Source organism: Sebastes fasciatus, chromosome 19 (genome assembly GCF_043250625.1).
Source record: "Sebastes fasciatus isolate fSebFas1 chromosome 19, fSebFas1.pri, whole genome shotgun sequence".
NCBI lineage: Eukaryota > Metazoa > Chordata > Actinopteri > Perciformes > Sebastidae > Sebastes > Sebastes fasciatus.
The window spans coordinates 5,384,302-5,406,440 of record NC_133813.1 but is presented as its reverse complement, the minus strand read 5'-3'; the positions used below and the strand labels follow the sequence as shown (position 1 = coordinate 5,406,440).

Genomic DNA, 22,139 nt, shown 5'->3' with positions numbered 1-22,139 from the left:
TATATATATATATATTAATGTAATAGAAAGTGAAGAATAGAGAAAGCATTAGTAATATATATATATATATATTCTTTTAATGCAAAGTGAAGAATAGAGAAAGCATTAGTAATATATATATATTCTTTTAATGCAAAGTGCAGAATAGAGAAAGCATTAGTGTAGTTAAAGTGTTGCTGCTGGGTGGTGCGCCACCCAGCAGCAACTTGGTGACCTCCACCTCCACCCCCCTTGTGGCGTCACGTCACGCAGGAGGAGGGATGGCACTTTAAATATGGAAAAAGACACGCTGCTCTCTCAGAAGAGAAGAGTCTCTCCACCACAGCACAGCAGCACAGCAGCTCAGCACGCTGCCAGCGAGACAGAAAGAGCTCCTTTTCTTCAGGATGACACCTGGACACGACCACAACCAGACCAGCAACATATGAGGATTGAGTTTGTACCACTTTAATTTGATTTATAGAGTCTGAAAACATCATTCCTCGACTTCTTTCTGACTTTTTATCCACTTGAGAAGCGCGACTAGTGAAGATTTTTCCAAACATCGACTACAAGAGCAGCTACACCAAACTGATCAGCTTTAAAGGAGAAGTTTGTCACCATGAGCACCGACAAGAAGTAAGTTTATGATCGTTACCTGCTGTCCAACCATGTTAAAGGCATTTCCTGTCCAGGTGTAAAAGTGTAAATGAGGCATCAGGTGAGTTCCATTCACCAACTCACATGAAACATGAAGTGTTTTTCTGTGCGTAAAGTTGCTCTTTCAGTGGCTCATCTGGGTTTAATTTGCTACTATTGCAACAACTTTACTAGAACTATTGATTAGGTGACTTATCAAGTGAAATGTTTTCATTCATGGCTGGATATAAGCCACTGTTCCTGCACCAGTGTGGCTCTGAACAGACGGTAATCTACCTGTCGTTGTTAATTAGAGAGACGCATGGAGCGCAGGCCAAGTGCTGGAGAGTTGCCTCCAGTGCAACGTTATGAATACAGCTGTATGTGTCTGTGTGTGCCTCACAGACCATGTGGTCTATGAGCTGGCACCCCAAAAATCCACAATCCAGCCTGGTGCGTCCACGTTGCGTAATGACGCATGAGTCAGAAGCTGCAGCCAATCAGACTTGACGGTTTGCCATCAAACACGGAAACACTTTTTTTTTCTGACACCACGCAGCTGGAGTTCATCAACTGGTTTGGTGAAACTCATCTGCAGCCAGTGTGAGTTAGTTAAGATGTCGGGACAAAAAGTCAGCCTGGCATTTTGGCCCAGACTGGCCCCTTCACCTGTCATTTGTGCTGTGTGTACCACGTTTTGTTGAAGGCTCTGTTTGAGGAAATCCCCTCAAATGTGGATGTTTTGCATACTCTGCAATCTTGAGACCTCAAAAATAGGGAATATTTCAAAACCAAAGTCTGGGGGTTCTCCACCAGAAAAATTATAGTTTCAGACACTTTGTTTCCTGAATTCTGGTGACTTTAAAACAATGACAATAACACAATAAGTACACTCCAACAGCATTTTTATGTTAAACTTCTAATTTTTCCTTTAAATCTCAGGAAAGACAACTGAATAATTCACCCCTCTGGCATAAACTTTGCATTTGAATATCTAGCATAAACTAATATTCATCAGTTATAATTCATTTTTTTGCACCTGCTGTCCCTTTTTTAGGATTATACATGCTGTACAGTGCCAGAAACGGGTTTAAAAAAAAAAGTAAATTTGATATAAATTGGGAGAAATGCAAATTGTGACCCAGAGAGGAAACCAGGAAAGGGCGATGAATAACGGGAGTCGCCCGGCACAGAGCGATTGGGCCAGCCCAGTGTCAATTAAGGAAAAGAAATGGGCCGATTTACCTGTTTTATGGGCCAAAAAAAAAGACATACGTCAGCCCAAAAGGACGTCGGCCCACCGGGAAAATGCCCGGTATGCCAGTCCAGCCCTGGATGTCGGCACAATACAAAGCGCCTAGGTCAGTCCTTCATGCTGGTAGCCATCAGGATGCACAACCAAGGCTGACCCCCATATGAGAACTATGAGGACTTTAAGAACTTTAAACATGCACATTCTGCCTTTAAACATGCACCATCTGCAACCGTCTTGGACTCAAACCACTGGCGCACTTTACACTTTACACTATACATCCTATATACCACTTTATAGACTGAACATATGCACATACTACATTTATTTATTGACGGACTGCACACACTATGTTCACCCACCTCTCCTGTGTTTCACTGTGTTTGCTGATGTTGCTGCTTTGACTCCTGAATTTCCCTCCAGGGATTAATAAAGGTTGTCTGATCTTATGTACAGTGTCAGCTTCTGCCTCAGACTTCTGCCAAGTGGCTGAGAGTGAAACCAAGAGTTGCATGGGTGGGTGCAGAAGCTATAAAAACACAAGTAGATTCCTCATTCTTCTTGATTGTGAAATCATGGAAATGTTCTTTGTTCCATCCATCTACTGGCGTGACTCTTCCTCTCTGGCTCTAACAATGCTGAATGCTCTTTTGTGCTCTGCTGAGTGACGCTCCGTGCAATTAGATATCCATCCATTTCCTCGTACATTTAAAGTGTTGCTAGAGGAAATTCCAAAAGTCGAGGCGGACCTGAGAAGCAGGGAGTTGACTGACTGCAATTTAATGATTGTATGAAAGGTACATAATCACCTGAGTACACATGGCAGACACGTGTCCTTTGTCACCTCGACTTACTGAGACATCAGACACTTTGATTTCTAACCCTATAGACCGCTGCCACCACCTTTTTAAATTCCATAAAAGTAGGCAAACATACTCCCATCCCAGCTTCTCCAATGTGGGGATTGGCTGCTTTTCTCCTCTTCTTTCTTTTTTTGTTTTTAAAGAATTGTAAAAGTTTTGGATTGTTGGTCGAACAAAACGAGATCTGAAGCTGAGATGGAAGAAGATCCTTTACTTAAGTAAAACTAGAAATACCACACTGTAGAAATACTCCATTACAAGTAAAAGTCCTGCATTCAAAATGTTATTTAAGTACAAGTACAGAAGAATTGTCAGTAGGGCTGTTAATCGCAAATGAATTCTACATTGTTCAAAATGTACCTTAAAGGGAGATTTGTCAAGTATTTAGTACTCTTATCAACATGGGAGTGAGCAAATATGCTGCTTTATGCAAATGTATGTGTGTATTTCTTATTAGAAATCAATTAACAACACAAAACAATGACAGATATTGTCCAGAAACCCTCACAGGTACTGCATTTAGCATAAAACAATATGCTCCAATCATAACATTGCAAACTGCAGCCCAACAGACAACAACAGCTGTCAGTGTGTCAGTGTGCTGACTTGACTATGACTTGCCCCAAACTGCATGTGATTATCATAAAGTGGGCATGTCTGTAAAGGGGAGACTCGTGGGTACCCATAGAACCCATTTACATTCACATATCTGGAGGTCAGAGGTCAAGGGACCCCTTTGAAAATGGACATGACAGTTTTTCTTGCCAAAATTTTGCTTAAGTTTGGAGTGTTATTTCTCCACCATTAGATTTAAAACGGAGCCCGCTAAAACCTAAATATTGCAAATTGAGTTAATGCATAAAATAAATTAGTGGCATTAAAAATAATTTGCATTAACTTAACAGCCCTAATTATCAGTAAAATCTACTGAAAGTATCAAAAGTACGTTCGTCAATGTGGTGCCAGTTTTACTTTCTTTCTGTAATAATTTATTGGGAGTAACATCAAGTATACAGAGACACACAAATAGTGCACAAATGTAAATGACTGTCCCGCCATATTTTGGTTCCAAAGCCCCCTCCCACCCAACCCTCATCCACTACCGATGCAAAGAGGATAAAGAACAAATAACAAAAAGTTAAATTAAATAAAAAATAAATGAAAATAGAATAAATAAACATTGACACATTGACAGTAAAAATAATTACATGATAAATCCCGAACGACAGATAAAATAGGCTGATAAACGTTAACATGTACAAATGGACAAATTGACTGTTGGTGGTCATTTCTGTTTACATAAATCAAACTTTATGACATCATAAATCATGCAATTTAGCTGATGGTGGAGCCAGTTTTAGATGCTTTGTATATTGGTAGAATAATACTAAATTGTGTCATACCTCAAAATAGACTTTTCCACCACTATTTTTCATAGATGCTAAATAATTAACAATGGAAATTATTGTTAGTTGCAGCCCTAAAATAACAAGTTACTAAGTGATCTCTCTTTTCAGTATCACTCACCTATTGGCTATAAAAGGTTTGTACCTTCCTCAAAGTGGATTACAGAGTTAGAGTACTCATGCTGCTGAATCTGTTCTCTCTGTCAGAGGGGATTATTACAGCCACCTTTCAAGCCCTCTGGTTTTGAGTGTTTGACACCCAAACGTTCACTTTAAAGGCTCCTAAATCATCTCTGTGCTGCGCTGGCTGTTCTGGGGGCACCCACCTTCCCTCGTGTTGAACCTGGCTGGTGGGATTGGGTGCGTCACGCTGTAAAGAGATGGGGATGATCCCTGATCCCCAGCAGCTGATCCCGGCTCCTCACGCACCGACAGGTTTATCCAGACTCCGTGAGGTCACCGAGAACAGAAGCGCAGCGAGAAGTTGGGAGATGAATGCGGCTGGTTGCTCTGACCCTCACCCAGGCTTTTGATTTTTATTAATCAGGCGGAGGAAGTTATAGCAGGAAATGAAAAAGAGGATCAAGAAGATTTCCTCTTTATGACGTGAATGGGGAGACATAGGATCTTATGTTTTCATATACAAGATATGCATTTAGCCTCTGTTTAGCTTTCTGATTTTAACTTGATATTAAATGCTGAAGAGTACGTTTGAGTTTCTTCACCTTGAAGCAACATCGCTTCGTTCTTTCTTCTACATTTCGTTCCACTTTAAAGCGTCGGTAGGCAGAATATTTTGAATATCATTGGGCAAAAATTCCATAATAACCTTTCAGCATATTGTAATTCAAGTGTTGTGAGAGAAAACAACTAGACTTCTGGACCTCAACCGTGACGGGGGGCCTTCAATCACAGCTCATTTCAGAGAGAGCGTTCCTATTGGCTGTTCAGTCAACAGAGGCAGCTGTCAATCACTCGCGAATTCCGATCAAACGGTCAAACTACGCAGCGCTGATCAAATATTAATCAATATTCTGTTGAGAAAGTTTGCTCCGGCTGGTGGGCGGTGCTTGGTATTTCTTCAACTGATCTCAACACGGCTGCCGGGTCGCAAACTTTCTCATTTCACAGCTAAACGGTACACTACAAGATGTTTCTGAAGGCATTTGAGGCGAGACATAGGCATTACAGTAACAGAATATTGATTCATATTTGATCAGCGATGCCTAGTTTGATCGGAGTTCGCCAGTGATTGACAGCTGCTCAGAGACGGCAAGGTCTGTGAAATCCTGCAGATGCCATTAGGAGCACCGGAGGACACAGAGGAACATGATATTTTTCAGATTACCTGTCTCATGCACTACTGTCAGGATATAATGACTGGCCGTTTTATAAAAATAACTTTTTTTAAATCATATTTGCTCCATTCTGCCTACTCCAGCTTTAAATCTTTTTGATTTGGCGCTCCGTTCAACCCGTAATCTTCTCCTGCATCCTGTCTGTGCTCCACCTGTGGAATGTTTCTCATCATGAGGGTCTCCCTGTCTGAGGCCTCCGTGTGGAGGGATTAACGTGGCTCCATATGCTATAACTATAGCTAGCAGTAAACCTGCAACATGAGCTTCCCTTTGCTCTCCTGTGTGGTTTGCACTATGATACATGACCTCCCTGCAGGCACACACACACACACACACCATCACCAAATACCTGTTGCAGAGGTAAATGCTGCTAAACGGGGCTGTGCTCCTGGAGAGCTCCTGTATATGTGCAGTGTTTTGTGCAATAATTAATTAGACTCCTCTCTGTCCACTGAGCACATTCTCAGAGACGGTTAATGAGGCTGTTTTTACGATAACCAGTCAAGTACAAGTTCTTCACACAAGAAAACAGTGTGACCGAAGTAACACCATGTAGCTGTCGGTATTTTCGGTACGCTCTGTCCTGGAGGGGAAGAAAAGTGCAGAACAAGGAGAGAAATCTGGAGCCAAACGATATGATGGTGCCGTGTGGGAACTTGACCTCTCTCTCCTTTTTTTGTAAGCAACAATGGGCAACAAAAGGAGGGTATACAGGAGGTAATACGCTGTATTAGTATTGCTTGTAAACTTGGCACTGAGCCCGGCCCCTCCTATTCCTCCTCCTCCTCCTCATCATCACTTGTTTGATCTCGGAGCTGGTGGATCAACATTACGTCCGCTATCAGCGCTGCGCTTCTATCTCTCTCAAGGGCAGATACCATATCCACAGGGGAAATTCAGATGAGCTCGCAGTGCAAGCGGAGGAACAAGTCGTATCCTTCCTGACTTTGTTTATTTAGTGCATTTATGTACACTGCTCCCATCCCCTCATTTTTTTTGAATTGTGTCATCCCCAGTTGGGGATTGTCCAGTGGAAACTGTTGATAATGTTTATTGACATTCTTGATGCGCAATTAAAATCAAATATTTATATTTTTTTTGTTGTTGTTTAAACTCTTCCCATAAAGCAGTTGGTCAGATTAGCCACGGCAGATGGATTCCTAATTTGATACTGACACGCTTATGTAGCCCCAGACCAGTTAGAATCGATTGCCTTCGACTAATCTAAACTGTCTGTGTCTCGAGATCGATAGAAATGAGACAAATATTCCCAGTGTAATGAAATATTATCCTCCGTGGTTGTTTACTTTTTGTAGTTAGAAGCCTGTATATTGTTGCCTTGTGTAGCTGTTTTTGGCTGAAGTGTATTCTGAGATTGGGGTTTGCTGAAACCACGTTTCATTGCCTGGATTAGTCCACACTTTGCTGGACTGGAGGAGCCACATTCCTCCCAACCTTTCAGGGAGATTGACACTTGATGATCAGAGAAAGGTCAAGGTCAGATGTCTCTGACATACGACCTTCTGTGTGCACTGGAAGATCAAAAATGACTGATTATGCAAATCTTGCTGTGTTAAAAGTGCTGTGCATCCGCTCACTGAAGAAAATGAGCTTTTGTGCAGCATTGTGGGTGGATGGAAGGGCATGTGTGGGCGATTGCATCATCGAGAAATCAGAAATGCTAATGCACTTTAAAGCGTGCCAGGTTAACTGACTTTGAAGCCTTGTTATGCAGTTCTTCAGCATGTTTCTAATTGACAGTGAGTGTGGTGATGATCTTGATAGTGCTCTCGCTGTATCCTGTGGTTTGTCGGCCTTCTTTTGTTGTCGTGCCAGTTAGAGGATGACGAATGCAACACGAGCGAGAAATGGATTGTCTGGCTAATATTCAGCAGCTGAATAAGACGTTGCAGACAACACAGTCTCACGGCAGTTCATGAAGTAGTCACAAAATTTAATCTATTTGATTCGTGTACATAGACATGAATTTCCACTCCAGTCTTTTCAAAATAAAACTACTTAGTTAGGTTTAGGAATAGATCAACTTGATTAGGCTTAGGCAACAAAAGTACTTAGTTGTGTTTGTGAAAAGATCATTGTTTGGGTTTAAATAACTCCGGAAGTGCTGTAACTTAAGTACGGAAGTGACATAACAAATTAATCAACTTGTGGTTTCACACGGGACACGAACAGCGGTCTCCTGGGCAAAAGTCCCGCACATCCACCCCGACCTCGTCCCTAAAAAGTGTGAAATTCGTGTCTATGTACACGAATCAATACGTTAAATTCCGTGACTATTTCACAAATTGCTGTGCGACTGGGCTGTTGCAGAATAGGAGTCATTATCAGGATTGTGTCTGACTCTATTGGCTATAAAAGTGGGATTTGAATAAAAACGCTGCATCGGTTTTTGGCCTGAAGGTTGAAAAAAGATGCTGCTTAAACAGTTATTGATTTTAATTAATTTGTAGATTTGGTTGTCATTTGTTCATTAACTTTTTTAAGTATATAGTTAACTTTTTAGGTTTATTTCAAATGTCTTATTAGACTCCCATAGCTGCAGGTATGTTCCATGCTGCCCTATGTGGTGATCCATATTGACTATTTCTTCTCTTTGTCCCTGTAGAGTGGAGGATGAGGCAGTCTTGGACAGAGGAGCGTCCTTTGTCAAACATGTCTGCGATGCAGAGGAAGTTGAAGGTAAGCTTTCACCGTGCAGGTGAAAACTGTAGTCGTCACCTCCAGTGCTCCGCTCAGAGTTTGACATATTATATAAGATTAATAATGTCCACTTTAGCTTGACATTTCCGAACAGGAATATGTTAAGTGCTCTATTCCTGTCCAACCCTGGCTGTCCGCTAAAGCCACGTAATGTATCTCGAGACTCCCACATGCATTTTACTGAGACGTTCGCGTGTTTCATAAACCGCACAAAAGAGAAGCACGTCAGAGTTTGTTGGCAATCCTCGTATCTGTAAGTGTTCTCCCTCCCTCTCTGAGTGTCTCTCTAATGACTTCCTGGAGACAGTCAGTCGTCATGAGCTGCTGTGTAGGAAGTAGTTGGCCTTTATTTGATTTCACAATTTGACTGACTGACTGCAACTCTTCCTGATTGTGCAATAAGCACTAATATCACTGAACCGTTCACCACAAAAAAAAATTTAGAGTGTGTCAAAACGGCCTCGTGAAATGTTTGCTTATCATATCACTGTGATTTCCATGTAATTGTGAGCGTAATCTGACCTACATTCCCTCTATTGTATTGTTTTTTTGCGTCAGGTCACCACACTGTGTACATTGGTGTGCACGTTCCCAAGAGCTACCACCGGAGGAGACGCCACAGACGCAAGTCTAGCCACAAGGAGAAGCGGGAACGACCTGAACACAGCGCGGAAGGATACAAATCAGATGGTGACTACGCAGACGAGTCCGCTACAAACATCCTCAAACCGCTCAGTGAGTTCTGATGAAAGCATCCAGTGTGTACACATTAGTAATGGTTTTATCACTCTGGAGATGTTGGGTGAAGTCCAGCAGCCTCCAGGATATCAGTTCTGTATAAGGAGGTAGGGTGGGTCGGGGCGGCAGCCAAGGAAGCAAAAGAACAAAATCTCCAGGCGGAAACCAACACTTGACAGAATTAGTGGAGCGAGGGAACAGGAACACGCTGAATACTAATCTGAAAATGACCCCGGATTGGCTTAAAGTGTGTAAAGTAAATACAAGAGGGGTATAATCTGTCACCTCGATGATTAACATGGTACTTAGTGGGATTTGTGAGGGAGGATTTTCAGAAGATAAAAAAAACTGTTAGATGAAGAAGTAGAAGAAGAGGCAGCACAAACGGGAAAATATCAAAATAGAGCTAGATGAGGATATTTCTGCAACAAGCGGGCCTAATAGAGAGCTGCAGGGATGATGTATTTTTGCAGGCCAACCAGGAAGTTGGCATCGCCCTGGTTCCCTCGACAAAAAGCCAATGGCATTTTTCCATTGGGTTTTGGATTTCTGCAGAAAATAAACTCTGTGGCAAACAAACGTCAATGATACTTGCATGTTTTGTTCAGCAAGATAATCTTCACAAAGTGTGAATGCAATCGCCAGAAGTAAAAAGCTAACATTAGGCCATGAGAGAGAGTACACACAATGAAGCTGTAAAGGTGGACGAGTCGGCGTGATGACGTTTAGTCGTCTCATTTAGCCACTTGTTAGCAACCCCCTTTTTGAAGACATGTAAAAGCTTCAAAATTCATGAGATGCACTGATGCATTTTATATCGTAGAACAAAACATTAGAATCTCTTAAGCTTGTGTTAACCACAGACCTTATTTCAGGCAAACAGCCCATTGACTTGAGGGAAGAGGAAGTGCTAAAATGCTAACTCATTTCCGGGGTTTAGGACTCATTCCTGCAGCACTCCAGCAGCACTAAATGAATGATAATTCACGACATGGATAGAGATGCAAAATGCACATTAAGAAGCACATTAAGATCGTTGTCAGTCTTCTTCCTGCTGTAGGAAATCTCACCAGATGTCTCTCCTTCTCCGTATAGAAGCTTAGGAAAGTGACATGGAACAACCATTAATCCCAAGATCGCTTTCTAGAACAGGAGGAATTATAATACCGAAAGGGTCTTTTAGATATAGGTCAGGTTTAACCCGTATGTCTCCTCCGTGTAAGAGGAGACTTTTTTTTTTTAATTTACATGGTGGGAAAGCACTGAACAACTGTCAGTAAATGAGCCATATAATTGTACGGGGGATCTCTGTTATCTCTGAAGACTCTTCTTGGGTGGGTCATTAAAAGAGTAGCAAACATTACAGGTTAAATAGCTATTTGCAAGACTTACAATTATCACACTAGTGGAATTCACCTTCAAATAGCACAGCCTGGAAACAGGCATTATGGGAGAGTGTTTACTCCCTGCTTTAGAGCTGGTGGAGGTAACCATTAAGGTCTCTCAAAAAATGTGTTGGAGATGGGAAAAGGCTGGGATTTACCTCCCAACTCATCAGGGCATGTGTGGACACTTACAGCAGCAGCACATACCTGAAGGTAAACTAAAGCAAATCAAGAATTATAAGATATCACTGAGCTGGTAATTACAGTGATATCTGAAATAGACCATCACACGTTTAAATAAAGCTGGAGTGAGTCAAATATGTAGTAAAATGGTAACGCAGTCATAGCAGAGGATTCACACGTGACACCATAAGGAAGCTTTAGGTTTTCTAGGAACTTGTGCAGACAAGAATGCATTATGCAATAGGCTCTTTCTGTGGACATACAGAAGAGAAATCCAAAGGTTTTGTGCAACACTCTTTAGAGAGGGTAAACTGGTAGGACAGCAGATGCACCAGGAAACTCTAATGCATGCCAAAATAGTTTTTTAAAGGCCAAACGGGGACAGTGGTTAAGCGGAGGAGCCACAGAATTTATTGAAAAAAGACAGATGTAATCATTTCCAAAATTCACAACATGTTTTTATCCAACGGAATATTCTGCTTCGATCCAGTTTTTTTCTTTCTTTCAAAAACAATTTTTTTACTGCAGTCAAACCACTGTTTGCTCTCCGGCTTGCATCACACAGACGTGTTGAGAGGGTTTACTGCAAGACATGCAGTTAGTCAGGAGAGGTGTCATATTTTGCCAGAGGAAGCAAATATGTTGTTTCTTTACAAATCTTTTTTTATTGTTTTTTTTGCAGACATGACAAAGGTCATCAATCAAATGTAGGACATAACTCGGTGTCCGTGACATGAAATAAAAACAGAAAAAGGACCACCCATACCAGACCCATGTTGGTCTTGGTCACACAAAAGGGAAATAAATAAATAAATATAAAATAAAAAATAGTAATAAAATAAAAAATAGTAATAAAATAAAATAATTAAAAAAAGTAAATAAATAGAAAATAAAATAATAAAAGAGAGAAAAAATTCTATGAACTCAAATAATGGATTTAGCTTAAAAAAAAAAAAAACGGGAAATAAAAAGGGTCTTAGGAAAGAAGTAGTGAAGATCCCTCTCTCCTCTCTTTCCGTGCTCCACTCAGGAAACACAGTCCGTATCAGGAGTGACAGTAAGGACGTTGATATAGACCAGTAGAGCAAATATGATATTTCTGCAAAAGAATTGCTGAAGTATGAAGCTGGAGTTTATAGAGTACTAAGAATACCAACTCAACGTTGATTTTGCCGTTAATAGTATTTTGTTATATAGTGTTAAATTATTGTAGTTAGGTTATATTATTATGTAAGTGTATTTATTTATAATTAGTATATTTAATTGGGTTTATACGTTAAACTGCAGTATTAACAGTCAATATCTTGTTCAAATTTGCCGTTCTTTAAGGTCCTATCAGGCAAATTTGAGGGCGCGACAAATTAGCTGCTAGGCAGGTATTATGCGAATGTATTGCTTGGTGACATCACCACCTTACGGAAGAAAAGGCAGGACTTCAAGCGAGGCGTTTCAGGCAGTTCAGGAGCAGTGTTTCTGTGGGGGAGAGTAACTCCTTTTGGCGTGGACTTTGTAACTTTGCAGACCTTTTACATGCATAAAAAAGAATATAACACCATAAAGGGAAGGGAACAAAAGCATAATAGGTCCTCTTTAATGTCGTTATTTTTTTAATTTATTTATTTAAGTATTGGTTTTGCATCGGTATCAGAAAAAAAACCAAACGATACCCAACCCTACTGATTGCTTGGCTCCAGTAATTGTGGGAGAAAATTAGCAAAAATCAAAGGTCAGAGAGAACTGGATGCTTCTAACTGGATTTGGGAGATTAGATTGTACTTGACACTGTGTGGTACGGATCAGGGTGGGACCGCAGGGGAGGCATCAGGAATTTACCTCATTATTATTTTGTTTTTTTTAATATATGCAGCAGCAGCTGTTACAGTCTGCTGTTGTGACATGATTGTTCACTCAACATTTATTCAGTTACACACACAGGTTTCGGTTTATACAAATAGGATGCAGACCAGTAGAGACGAGAGCGTCGAGGCATCTACGTGGATCTTATCAGTTTAGTATTAAGAACATCATCCCTCTTTTCGTCCTCCGCAGCACCTTGGATGTGTTTACTTACCTACGATCACACCTTCTCTCCATCATGCTGGCATCACACTAAGCTGTCAGTTAACAAACTCCACGCAGCAGACAAGCAGTTGAGTAATCCTCTCACGCTGCCTGCTAGCTGCTCTGACGCTGTAATCCTCCTCTCGTTACACCTCATGCTCAGGTGTGCACCAGCCTGTGTGCTTAGTCATCTGATGGTGCCATGATATGATATGATAAGAGTTTTGCAATGGAACCTTATCACCAATCAGACTTTTCAAATATTACAAATCTCTTCTGTAGGGCTGGAGCAAGTTTTTAAAATGAGAAAATACTCAGTACTTTTAATTTTTGAAGTATTTAATTCATACATGAGTATACAAAATAGGCTTTACCATGTGTTAAAAACCAGTAAATAAAAGCAGTGATTAAAAAGAGCAAAGGGCAAATCTTTGTGGTCTTAAACGTCCTCTGTCTACCCTGTAGCATTGTATGTGTGTACGGTCCAAACATGGCATTAACAGTGTTAATGGCTCATCCATAGAATCAGACTGTAAATCGTCAGGCGGGCGGGCGGCGACAGAAGTGGAGCCAAACACAGAAGCGGGTTTGAAACTGAACTATGGTCCACTTTAAGTGCCCCACACAAACAGACACTACTTTCTCATCCGGTATCTCTGCTGAAGATCTGAACTGTAAACAGTCTGGTATGGTTGAGTGAGAGGACAGACCCTACTGTATGATGAAGCTACAGCTACTGTTGGGATAAACATTGGTCTCCTGTTGAGCAGTAAACCACTTCAGTGATCCCCTGCAACAATTTTCATATTGCATTTTTGTCCTTTTTATTTAGTGAGAGGACATGTTGCTTCTTGCTAACCTGTCTTTATCCTTCTACCGTCCCTTAACAATCCGACTGGAGTCAAGATATGGTGGGAATCCATTGATACCAAGCGTGTCATGCCATCATTTTGGTGAGGAAAAACTGGCATAGTGATTTTCAAAGGGGTCCCTTGACCTTTGACCATAGGTCAAGATATGAAAGTGATTTCTATGTGTACCCACAAGCCTTTACCTTTACAGAGATACCTACTTTATGTTAATCCTATGCAGTTTTGGGCAAAAAACATGAAGTTTTTTGCATGTAGTATAAATGTGTTATTTTCGCCTATTCTCAAAATGATGTATTTGAATATTTCTGCATACTGGGGTCCAAAAACAGTCTTGTAATTACTTAAATTGGGTATCACTGTAAAGCTGAGACTCTTGTGGATCCAATGAGCCCAACTGTATTCATGTGTGATGATGTTAGTCCCCATAGTAGCCATTTAATTGTAGTGAAACCATTTTTTAAAAACTTGACGTCACTGTATAAAATGACCTGTGGTGACCTCTAGGATAATCACAGCCTCATGAAACTTTACAGCCACAAACTAGAGACCTAGAGCATTCAGAGGATGGATGGCTTTCCTAGCTAGATTGACAATAAGGGGGTTTCTGAGAAGTTTCCAGAACAGAAGTGCTTGCCATCCAATCGCTGAAAAATGCAATTCTTGCAGAAATCTCCAAATGTCAAAAGTTTTTGAAACCAAATCACAGCACGGCTTTTTCTATGGTGTTCCTCAAGATCTTGGTGTCTTAATGTGTTTTTTTTAAAGAGATTATTGACTTATTATCTACCCTTGAACATCCCCTACCTCTCTAAAAAAGGGGGGTGGACTGGTGTTAAGGGGTTAACTCTTCTGCTCCTTTCAAATGAGTTCCCTAAAAGCAGCAGCATGTGTAGAAATGTCGAGGTGAGGGTGTGTCAGAGTTTGATGTGTGCGTTCAGGCTGACATGTGTCAGACAACAAAAGCCCCGAATCAAAACACACACTAGACAGTGCAAACAGAGCCCTCCACTTGTTGGATTTTCCGCTGTTTTGCCCTCCATCTATAATCCCCATAAATCCTGTTGACTCTGGCAAAACCCTGTGGAGCAGTCCACTTAAAAGTTGTGTGCAACCACAACAAAGGTCTGGTTTTCATTGATAACACCGGTTGTGAGACTTAAGAGGTGAGCGGTGTTGTGAGCGGTGTTGTGAGCGGTGTTGTGTACACCGTGTGGCGTCGATGAGCGTCTCGTTTTAAAAGTCAGGTTTCTGTAAGTGGGCCAGACGGCAGAAAGGCCCCGTGGCCATGAGGAACAACTTCTCTTGTGTTTGTGTTTTGGGGCCGCCGGGAGGATGACGTCGGTGTGTGTGTGTGCGTCACACAATAATGCTGATACACCAGATGGGGAGACACTGTTACCAGTGTTTCCAAGCCATTGATCTTGACCTTCATGCGGCTTAACATTTAGATTCCCTCACTAAAGTAGAAGCAACTGTACTAGTTTAAAAACAACCATCCTAAATTAAGCTCAGTGCTGGGATTAAGAGGTTACAGGCACTGTTACGAGGAGGTACCACCTGTGGAGTGCTGGCCAGGACAGTGTATCAAGAAAAGCTCTTGTGATTTACCACTTAACCTCCACTTTGCCACGGCACAGCACAGTTGCACAACTTTCCTAGAAGTGTTAACAAGGATAAATCGTGCTTCTTGCAATAGACAACCCACTATATCCATTTATCTTTATCTGTGAATCCCGAGGTCATAGCTACCTCTATAATTTTTAAAGGGAAGGATGAGCATTTCCAAGCGACTAATCCGTCACGTCAGTTTTGTTTTGATGTATATCTTGCATAGCGCACCTTTCTCAGAAGGAAGTCAAAGGGAAAGTTCTTCCTCGTGAGGGTGTGTCGTCAAAGTATTTCCTTCCAGCTTAAATACCTGTGCTTTGTTTCATGGGTTCAAGTCGTCGGTCATGCTGTATAGAGAGGCTGTTTTTTTACCTTCTCTGCAGATCAATATGGCCAGAAATAGACATGCAATAGACGCCTGCATTCCTTTCACACATCTACATCCCTGTTTTCCCAAAAACATGCGTACGCCTTTTGATTTGCAGATTAATGACTAGTTATAGTTGATAATTGTTGATTTTTATATGTATATATATATATATAAAATACAATTCACTGTTATTGCTCTGCCAGTGAGATGTACTGAGAGTGTGTGACTTCCAGGTACTTATTTGCAGAGCTGAAACTAAAATGTTCCGGGAAATAGCAGCGTAAAGCCCGACTATATCTCGTCTGACGGAAACACCTTGTGATCACCTTTTGTGTGTCATTCTAACAGATGTGTCATTGTATAAACACTCCCTGATTATATAATTGCTCTGAAACATGTCTTCATGAACAACTATTTAAAAGATGTGTTATGTAACTGTGTGTTACCTCCGGTTAATTCATGCACAGCCAATGTGACGTTGCGTGATATGTGCTGCATCATCAATCGCATATTGTATCACCTTTATCAACGTCCAGAGGGCTGCAATCTTTGTTGAAAGTTTGGCTTTCTTGGACATCAAATAAAGTCGGGCAGGATTGATTTGCTGCTTCCTAACTTGCTTCTTTCTCCCTGCAGTTTCTCCAGCTGAGAGGATCCGGTTTATCCTGGGAGAGGAGGACGATGGTCCGCCGCCCCCTCAGCTCTTCACCGAGCTGGACGAGCTGCTGTCTGTGGACGGGCAGGAGATGGAGTGGAAGGAGACAGCCAGGTGAGCCTTAAGCCAGGCATGCAATCTGTCAACCACCCACCCTTTTTTTTAATATATTAAGCGCCATGGGCAGTGTAGTCAATACATTTCCTGTTTCACAGTCAGCGGAACACAGTCACTTGTGAATAATCGCGTTTTGTATGTGTAGGGAAATAGGCTGTACTCCCAGTGAACTCCCAGTCTGCGGTTATCTGATAGAGATCTGTAGTACCTGCCTCTGTGAGAGCAGGAAAAGACCGAAACTCCCACATGAACAGAACAAGACTGAATGTTACAGCCAGCTCTGGAGCACATTACATTTGGGCATCATTAAAGGGAACCTATAATCCTTTTTCCCTTTCCTTTAGTGTGTTTTTTGTGCATGTAAAAGGTCTTCAAGTTATAAGTCCACTCCAAAGAGAGAAACTCTCCCCCACAGAAACACTGCTCCTGAAAAGCCGTCATTGAAGTCCTGCTTTTCTCCCGTAACGTGGTGATGTCACCAAGTAACACATTTGCATAATACCTACCTAGCGGATCGTTTTTTGAACATTAAAGCATGTTAACATGTTCTAGTAGAAACCCAAAATACAAGTATGCACCTGAAAATAAGCATCATAGGTCCTCTTTAAACTGTTTAATGGTTCCCAAGGTTAATGTCCAAAGAGGCTTTTACATAGTTCTGTAAAGTCCACATTGTCTTCTCTTTTTATTCTTTGTGATGGAGGAAGCTGTGGTCAAATTGAGATAGTTTAAAGTAAGTCAGTGAAAGGCTCATTATGCCACAGATAGGCTAGCAAAGGCACCACCACAGCAATCTTTTTGGGAAGGGAAAGAAGGGGTTGCATGAAAGGGAAGATAAACGAACTCCTCGGGGTCAACAGTGGCCGGGCTCGTTTCCTAGTAAGACGTGTGGACCAAAGCCAGAGGGATACTCTATCCCCAGAGGAAACCCCATCCTCAGGCCTCAGGGAGAATGACTCTTTTGTAGCGCTGACATGTGAGGCGTTATTATTAAAACCAATCGTTGTCCTGAGCCTTACCTTTCGAGGCTGAGCTTCATCCACGGTAGTAACATTTAGCCATGATGGTGTGGTACAAAAGACTGTCGCCACTCCAGCATGCCATGCAGTTTTCTCAAGTCTAGTGATTTATTTTCTTTTTCCACGCCGTCCTGCATCCCCTATTCTTCCCTTTATGATCCGTGACCAATTCACAACACCGTGGGGCTGTTATGTAAAGAAAAGAGAACCTATCTTGTCTCCTTTTGTTTGTTGCCTGTATTTGTTCATAAACTTATAAAGCCACTGTTATGTACATTTAAATATAGTGTGTAGTGACCTTTTACCTTCAGGAACCTGTTTGTGTATACTCGTTTTTTTCTCACTTGCGCCTTTTCAGAAAGTTTACCAGCAAGGTCGAACACAGCAGTAAATGCATCTCGACTCTCTGCCTACGTCTGTGTCTTTTTGTCCTCTCCTTTCTAGGTGGATCAAGTTTGAGGAGAAGGTGGAGGCGGGCGGCGAGCGCTGGAGCAAGCCTCATGTGGCCACGCTGTCCTTGCACAGCCTGATGGAGCTCAAAACGTGCATCGAGAAGGGCACCATCATGCTGGAACTGGAGGCCACCACGCTGCCGCAGCTTGTCGGTAAGCGACCAGAATATGGGGCACACACTTCAATAAATATTTTGAAGAATCCGAGGGTGACTCGATGTCGTGATCTTCAATCTAACAGAGACGATCATCGACAGCCAGATTGAGACGGGTCAACTGAAGGCCGAGCAGAAGGAGAAGGTCATGTACACGCTGCTACGGAGGCATCGCCACCAGACCAAGAAGTCCAACCTGCGCTCCCTCGCTGACATTGGCAAGAGTGTTTCCAGTGCAAGTAGGCTGTTTACCAACCAGGAGAATGGTAATGCAAAACCAGCATTTTATTTTAATCCCTCTTAACCCAAAACATTCCACTTTTATTCTCTCTCTGATTTCTCATTTCTGATGTGAACACTAACCACTGTTGTAGATTTTTCTTTTCCTTCCCAACCTTATTTTCCTTGTCTTTTTTTCCTTCTCTTTGGGTGCTATCCTGTCTCTGACCTTGTGCATCTGGGGTGTGTTATAGCCCGCAACCCCCTCGAGCACCCTGTGCCTTATTTAAGCCCACAACCCCCAGAGGAGCCATTTGAGGTCACGAGGAGCTCCAGCATGGGATACCTCTGTAAGTGAGGTCGCAGCACAGTTGGAACATGCTCCCATGTAGCAGCGTTGAGATTCCCAGTTGAGCTCTCCCTTCAGTCCCTTAAAAGAAAGCTGGATGTGTGTTTATTCAGCGCTACAAACTTAGATGGAATAGCTTCACTCATTAACTCCCCAATGTACTTAACTAAATATTTATTTGGCAACAGAAAGCTAACATGCTTTCGACTCTGTTCTCTGACATCGTCCGTAAATGGACCATATCAAGTTCCAAAGTTTACATTCTCACTCATTTGCCAATAGTTGTCTAAGCGTGTTTCTGCTGACGCGCAGAAGCAGTCTCTCTCTGGAGCGTCTGAATGAATGACCATCTGGCATTAGTCCTAAAGCTTAAGCCTTGCCACATTTAGCTGTAGGTCCTGAGTTTTCTGGCTCTCTCTCCATGTACTTTCCTTGTGCTTTTCTTTTCTGGGATTCGTCTTGGTCCTCAGCCAAAAGTGTCTCATTTTTAAGCTCTGCTGTCTCACCTGGCCTCGTTTGATCCCAACGTTGTTACCTCTCTGCAGGTAGCCCGACTACCGCCCACAGAAACCTCACCTCCAACAGCCTGAGTGACTTCTCTGACAAACCAGAGAAGGATCAGGTAATCCGTCTTGTGTAGATTCATGCAACCTCATAATAGATTAAACTTAAAGGGATAGTTTGGGTGTTTTGAAGTGGGGTTATGTGAGGTACTTTTCCGTGGTAGGTGTATTACCTACAGTAGATGACGGTTGGCACGCCCCCAGCTTGGAGAAACAGACAGGAGCAACTTAGGTGTACACTATAGGTAGAATATATTCATCGCTTTATCTTGCCATCAGACAGCCCTTTCCGACAGACAACGGAACTGAAAGTGAAACTTATCTGTGCTCTCTCCAAAGCCAGCAGGCTCAGATGACCAAAAACAGTATAGATGCGTTTCACTTTCAGTTCAGTTCGCTGTCAGAATATATTCTAAATATAGCGTACACTTAAACGGATATCACATTTTTAAAGGGAGCCTTTTTTTTGGGTGGCTAAAATCTATTTTTCTGCCGTCCCCGTCCACGGCACTGTATTGCTTTGCTCCGGTGTCGGTGCTCCTGTCTGGGGCCACGCCGACCGTCATCTAAATGTAAATCCAATTTTATCGTCGCACAGTGAAGCTACTGCATTTAACCCATCGTAGTATATTAGGAACAGAGGATAGCTACTACAGTGCCCGGGGAGCAGTTTTTTTCAGGAGGCGAACTGGCACCTCTCCAGCTTCCAGTCCACACTCCATACTTGGTCTGTGCGGGGACTTGAACCGGCGACCCTTCAATTCCCAAGCCAAGTCCCAACGGACTGAGTTACTAAGTAATACATCTACTAAGCACGAGTACCTCATACAACCCCGCTTCAAAACACCCAAACTATCCCTTTAAGGTCTCCATTCACAAAGCGGCGCTATGCAGGGTCATGTGTTGGACTGTGTGTGTGTGTGTGTGTGCATGAGCTGGTAGATAAGACCCCCGGGCGCTCTCCCTCTCTGCTCACAACAAAAGCTCACTGTCTCCTGTCTTTGTCCTGTGAGTTTCTATCATCCACACATGCAGTTTCTCTCAGTCATGACTCATGATGGAGTAGTAATTTGGCTGTGTGTGTTCTACAGATACGCGGCACGTAGATAAAAAAGCTCACAGTTAAACTGTACCAGCTGGAATTACGCTCCAGCAGCAGTTCATGAAAGTGTAGATTTGTCAAAAAATTTGACATGACGCCAAGGCCTTAGTTAATCATCCCCCTGCAACTGAGGTTTTCTCTTTCATCCACAACATGTTAATTGTGCACTTTGCATGTCAGTTTAGTGTAAGACTGGTATTTCATAAGCTGTAGTAAAGTGTGTTTATTAGGTGGCATAAAGTCAAGCACATAATTCTAGGAAAGGGCGGGGACCACCTGTACCAATAAAACACCACGTCAGACTTGTTGCAACCACATTTTAATCACATTTTATCACCACATTTATTTAAAGTGTCATATCTATTTTTGATCGTACTGCATGTGATGGAGAAAGGGAGTGCGTGTCTGTAATCTTGAAACAAATAACTTTCATTCATTGTTACATTGCGTGACATTTTCATTTGCTTTTCCCGTCTCTGCTCTCTCAGCTGAAGAATAAGTTCATGAAGAAATTGCCCCGTGATGCGGAGGCATCAAACGTGCTGGTTGGAGAGGTGGACTTCCTGGAGACTCCCTTTGTGGCGTTTGTTCGCCTGAAGGAGGCCGTCATGCTGGGGGCTCTGACCGAGGTCCCCGTGCCCACAAGGTAGATTTTATTGAAGGTCGTGACCTACTATATTGAAACGATCACAATCTGACTTAGTGAAATGTGCCCTAACATCTCATTCTCTTGTTCCTTAGATTTCTCTTCATCCTGCTGGGCCCCAAAGGAAAAGCAAAGTCCTACCATGAAATTGGAAGAGCCATTGCCACCCTGATGTCAGATGAGGTACTTTTATACTATGCTAAGTTGATATTTCTCCATTTACTTTCACTGTTTTTAACATTACTCTGGTTTTAATGTGAGGTAGCTGTACTTGTATTAAGGGGTTATCTTTGGTGTCATGTTTTGTGCTCCAAGTTTTACAGAAATGATGAGTGACTTTTGTCTGTTTAATTGCTTTTGTTTGTAACGGATACAGAACACTAAACTGATCCTCACGGCTCTAATGCAATAGTTATCATCCTCTTTAAGCTCTGATTGGATTATTGAAGCCCTGATTGGTTGTGAACCTGAGATAATGGCATTTTTAGATCCCTTTCCTCCGGACAGTGACATGAACCCATCAAGGTTTTTTAGAAGTTGCTAGCCTAGAAATACCGATTCTTATCTCTCCATTCAGTCTACAGGCTGTAAATGAATGACTTCTAAACTGCATTATACCATTTCTGTGAGTCAAATCGGATACTTCCGTTAGTAGCTATACTTCCATCTACTTTGCATACTATATACTCACACAGACATCACGCCGTATCGGCAGTAATTCAATTCCGACGGATAAAGTAACCAAATATTGGCTTCTATCCGACTACAGTATAGCGGTACTTTGTGAAAAAAACCTACATCTATAACTTAAATTTGTATAGATGATGTTCACCTTTTCAATCGCAATCGCTGCAGCTTCCTCGCCTGCTATTTTCATAAATTTGAAATAGGTTGGTGGCCCCTCCTACACCGCTACGCAGCAAAGATGGCGATCGACCGTTGAGGTTCAGAAAGTGTCCGGCGCTCCATACTTGACCGTTTTGAGTACAACATCCGGGTACTTAGAGTGCACTACAATTTACCATACTTCTCAGTGCACTTATGCATGTTAACCTTCGTAGTTCAGTGCACTAACATTTGCTAACTAATGCCAAACACGATGGACAGATGAGGCTGATAGGAATGTCATTAGTTTTGCAGGTATCTGGTCATAAACTAAGATATTGGACAAATTGAAATTTTGGCTTGATGATGGCGCTACAAGACAGTTTATTGGATAACCAGAGTTATGACAATGCACCCTATGAGGAACATGAAACCAATTTTCATGACAATACATCCAGTAGTTTTTGAGACACTTCACTCAAACCCAAAAACCTCACGGCGGTGGCAGTCGAGGAAAAGTAGGATTACACCTCCTACAGTACTTGTCCTCGTGCCAAATCTCTCTGGATCTTGCTGTATTAATCATCACAGCAGTTTGCCCG

At 42.1% G+C, this 22,139-nt stretch overlaps 1 protein-coding gene across 3 annotated transcripts in view; it reads left to right on the top strand.

Annotated features, from left to right (window-relative positions):
• The first annotated feature begins 297 nt into the window (after positions 1-297).
• The window catches only part of LOC141757723 (electrogenic sodium bicarbonate cotransporter 1-like), a 37,769-nt gene continuing 15,927 nt past the window's right edge, over positions 298-22,139 (top strand). For 2 of the 3 annotated variants that reach the window (XM_074618448.1, XM_074618447.1), the window contains exons 1-9: positions 298-618; positions 8,124-8,197; positions 8,777-8,953; positions 16,072-16,204; positions 17,671-17,831; positions 17,920-18,099; positions 18,947-19,023; positions 20,555-20,712; positions 20,808-20,895. In XM_074618448.1, coding sequence (XP_074474549.1) covers positions 602-618; positions 8,124-8,197; positions 8,777-8,953; positions 16,072-16,204; positions 17,671-17,831; positions 17,920-18,099; positions 18,947-19,023; positions 20,555-20,712; positions 20,808-20,895 — 1,065 coding nt within the window. In that variant the 5' untranslated portion in view covers positions 298-601. Of the gene's footprint in view, positions 619-8,123; positions 8,198-8,776; positions 8,954-16,071; positions 16,205-17,670; positions 17,832-17,919; positions 18,100-18,306; positions 18,403-18,946; positions 19,024-20,554; positions 20,713-20,807; positions 20,896-22,139 lie in introns of all 3 variants that reach the window. The other variant, XM_074618449.1, reaches the window with a different exon arrangement.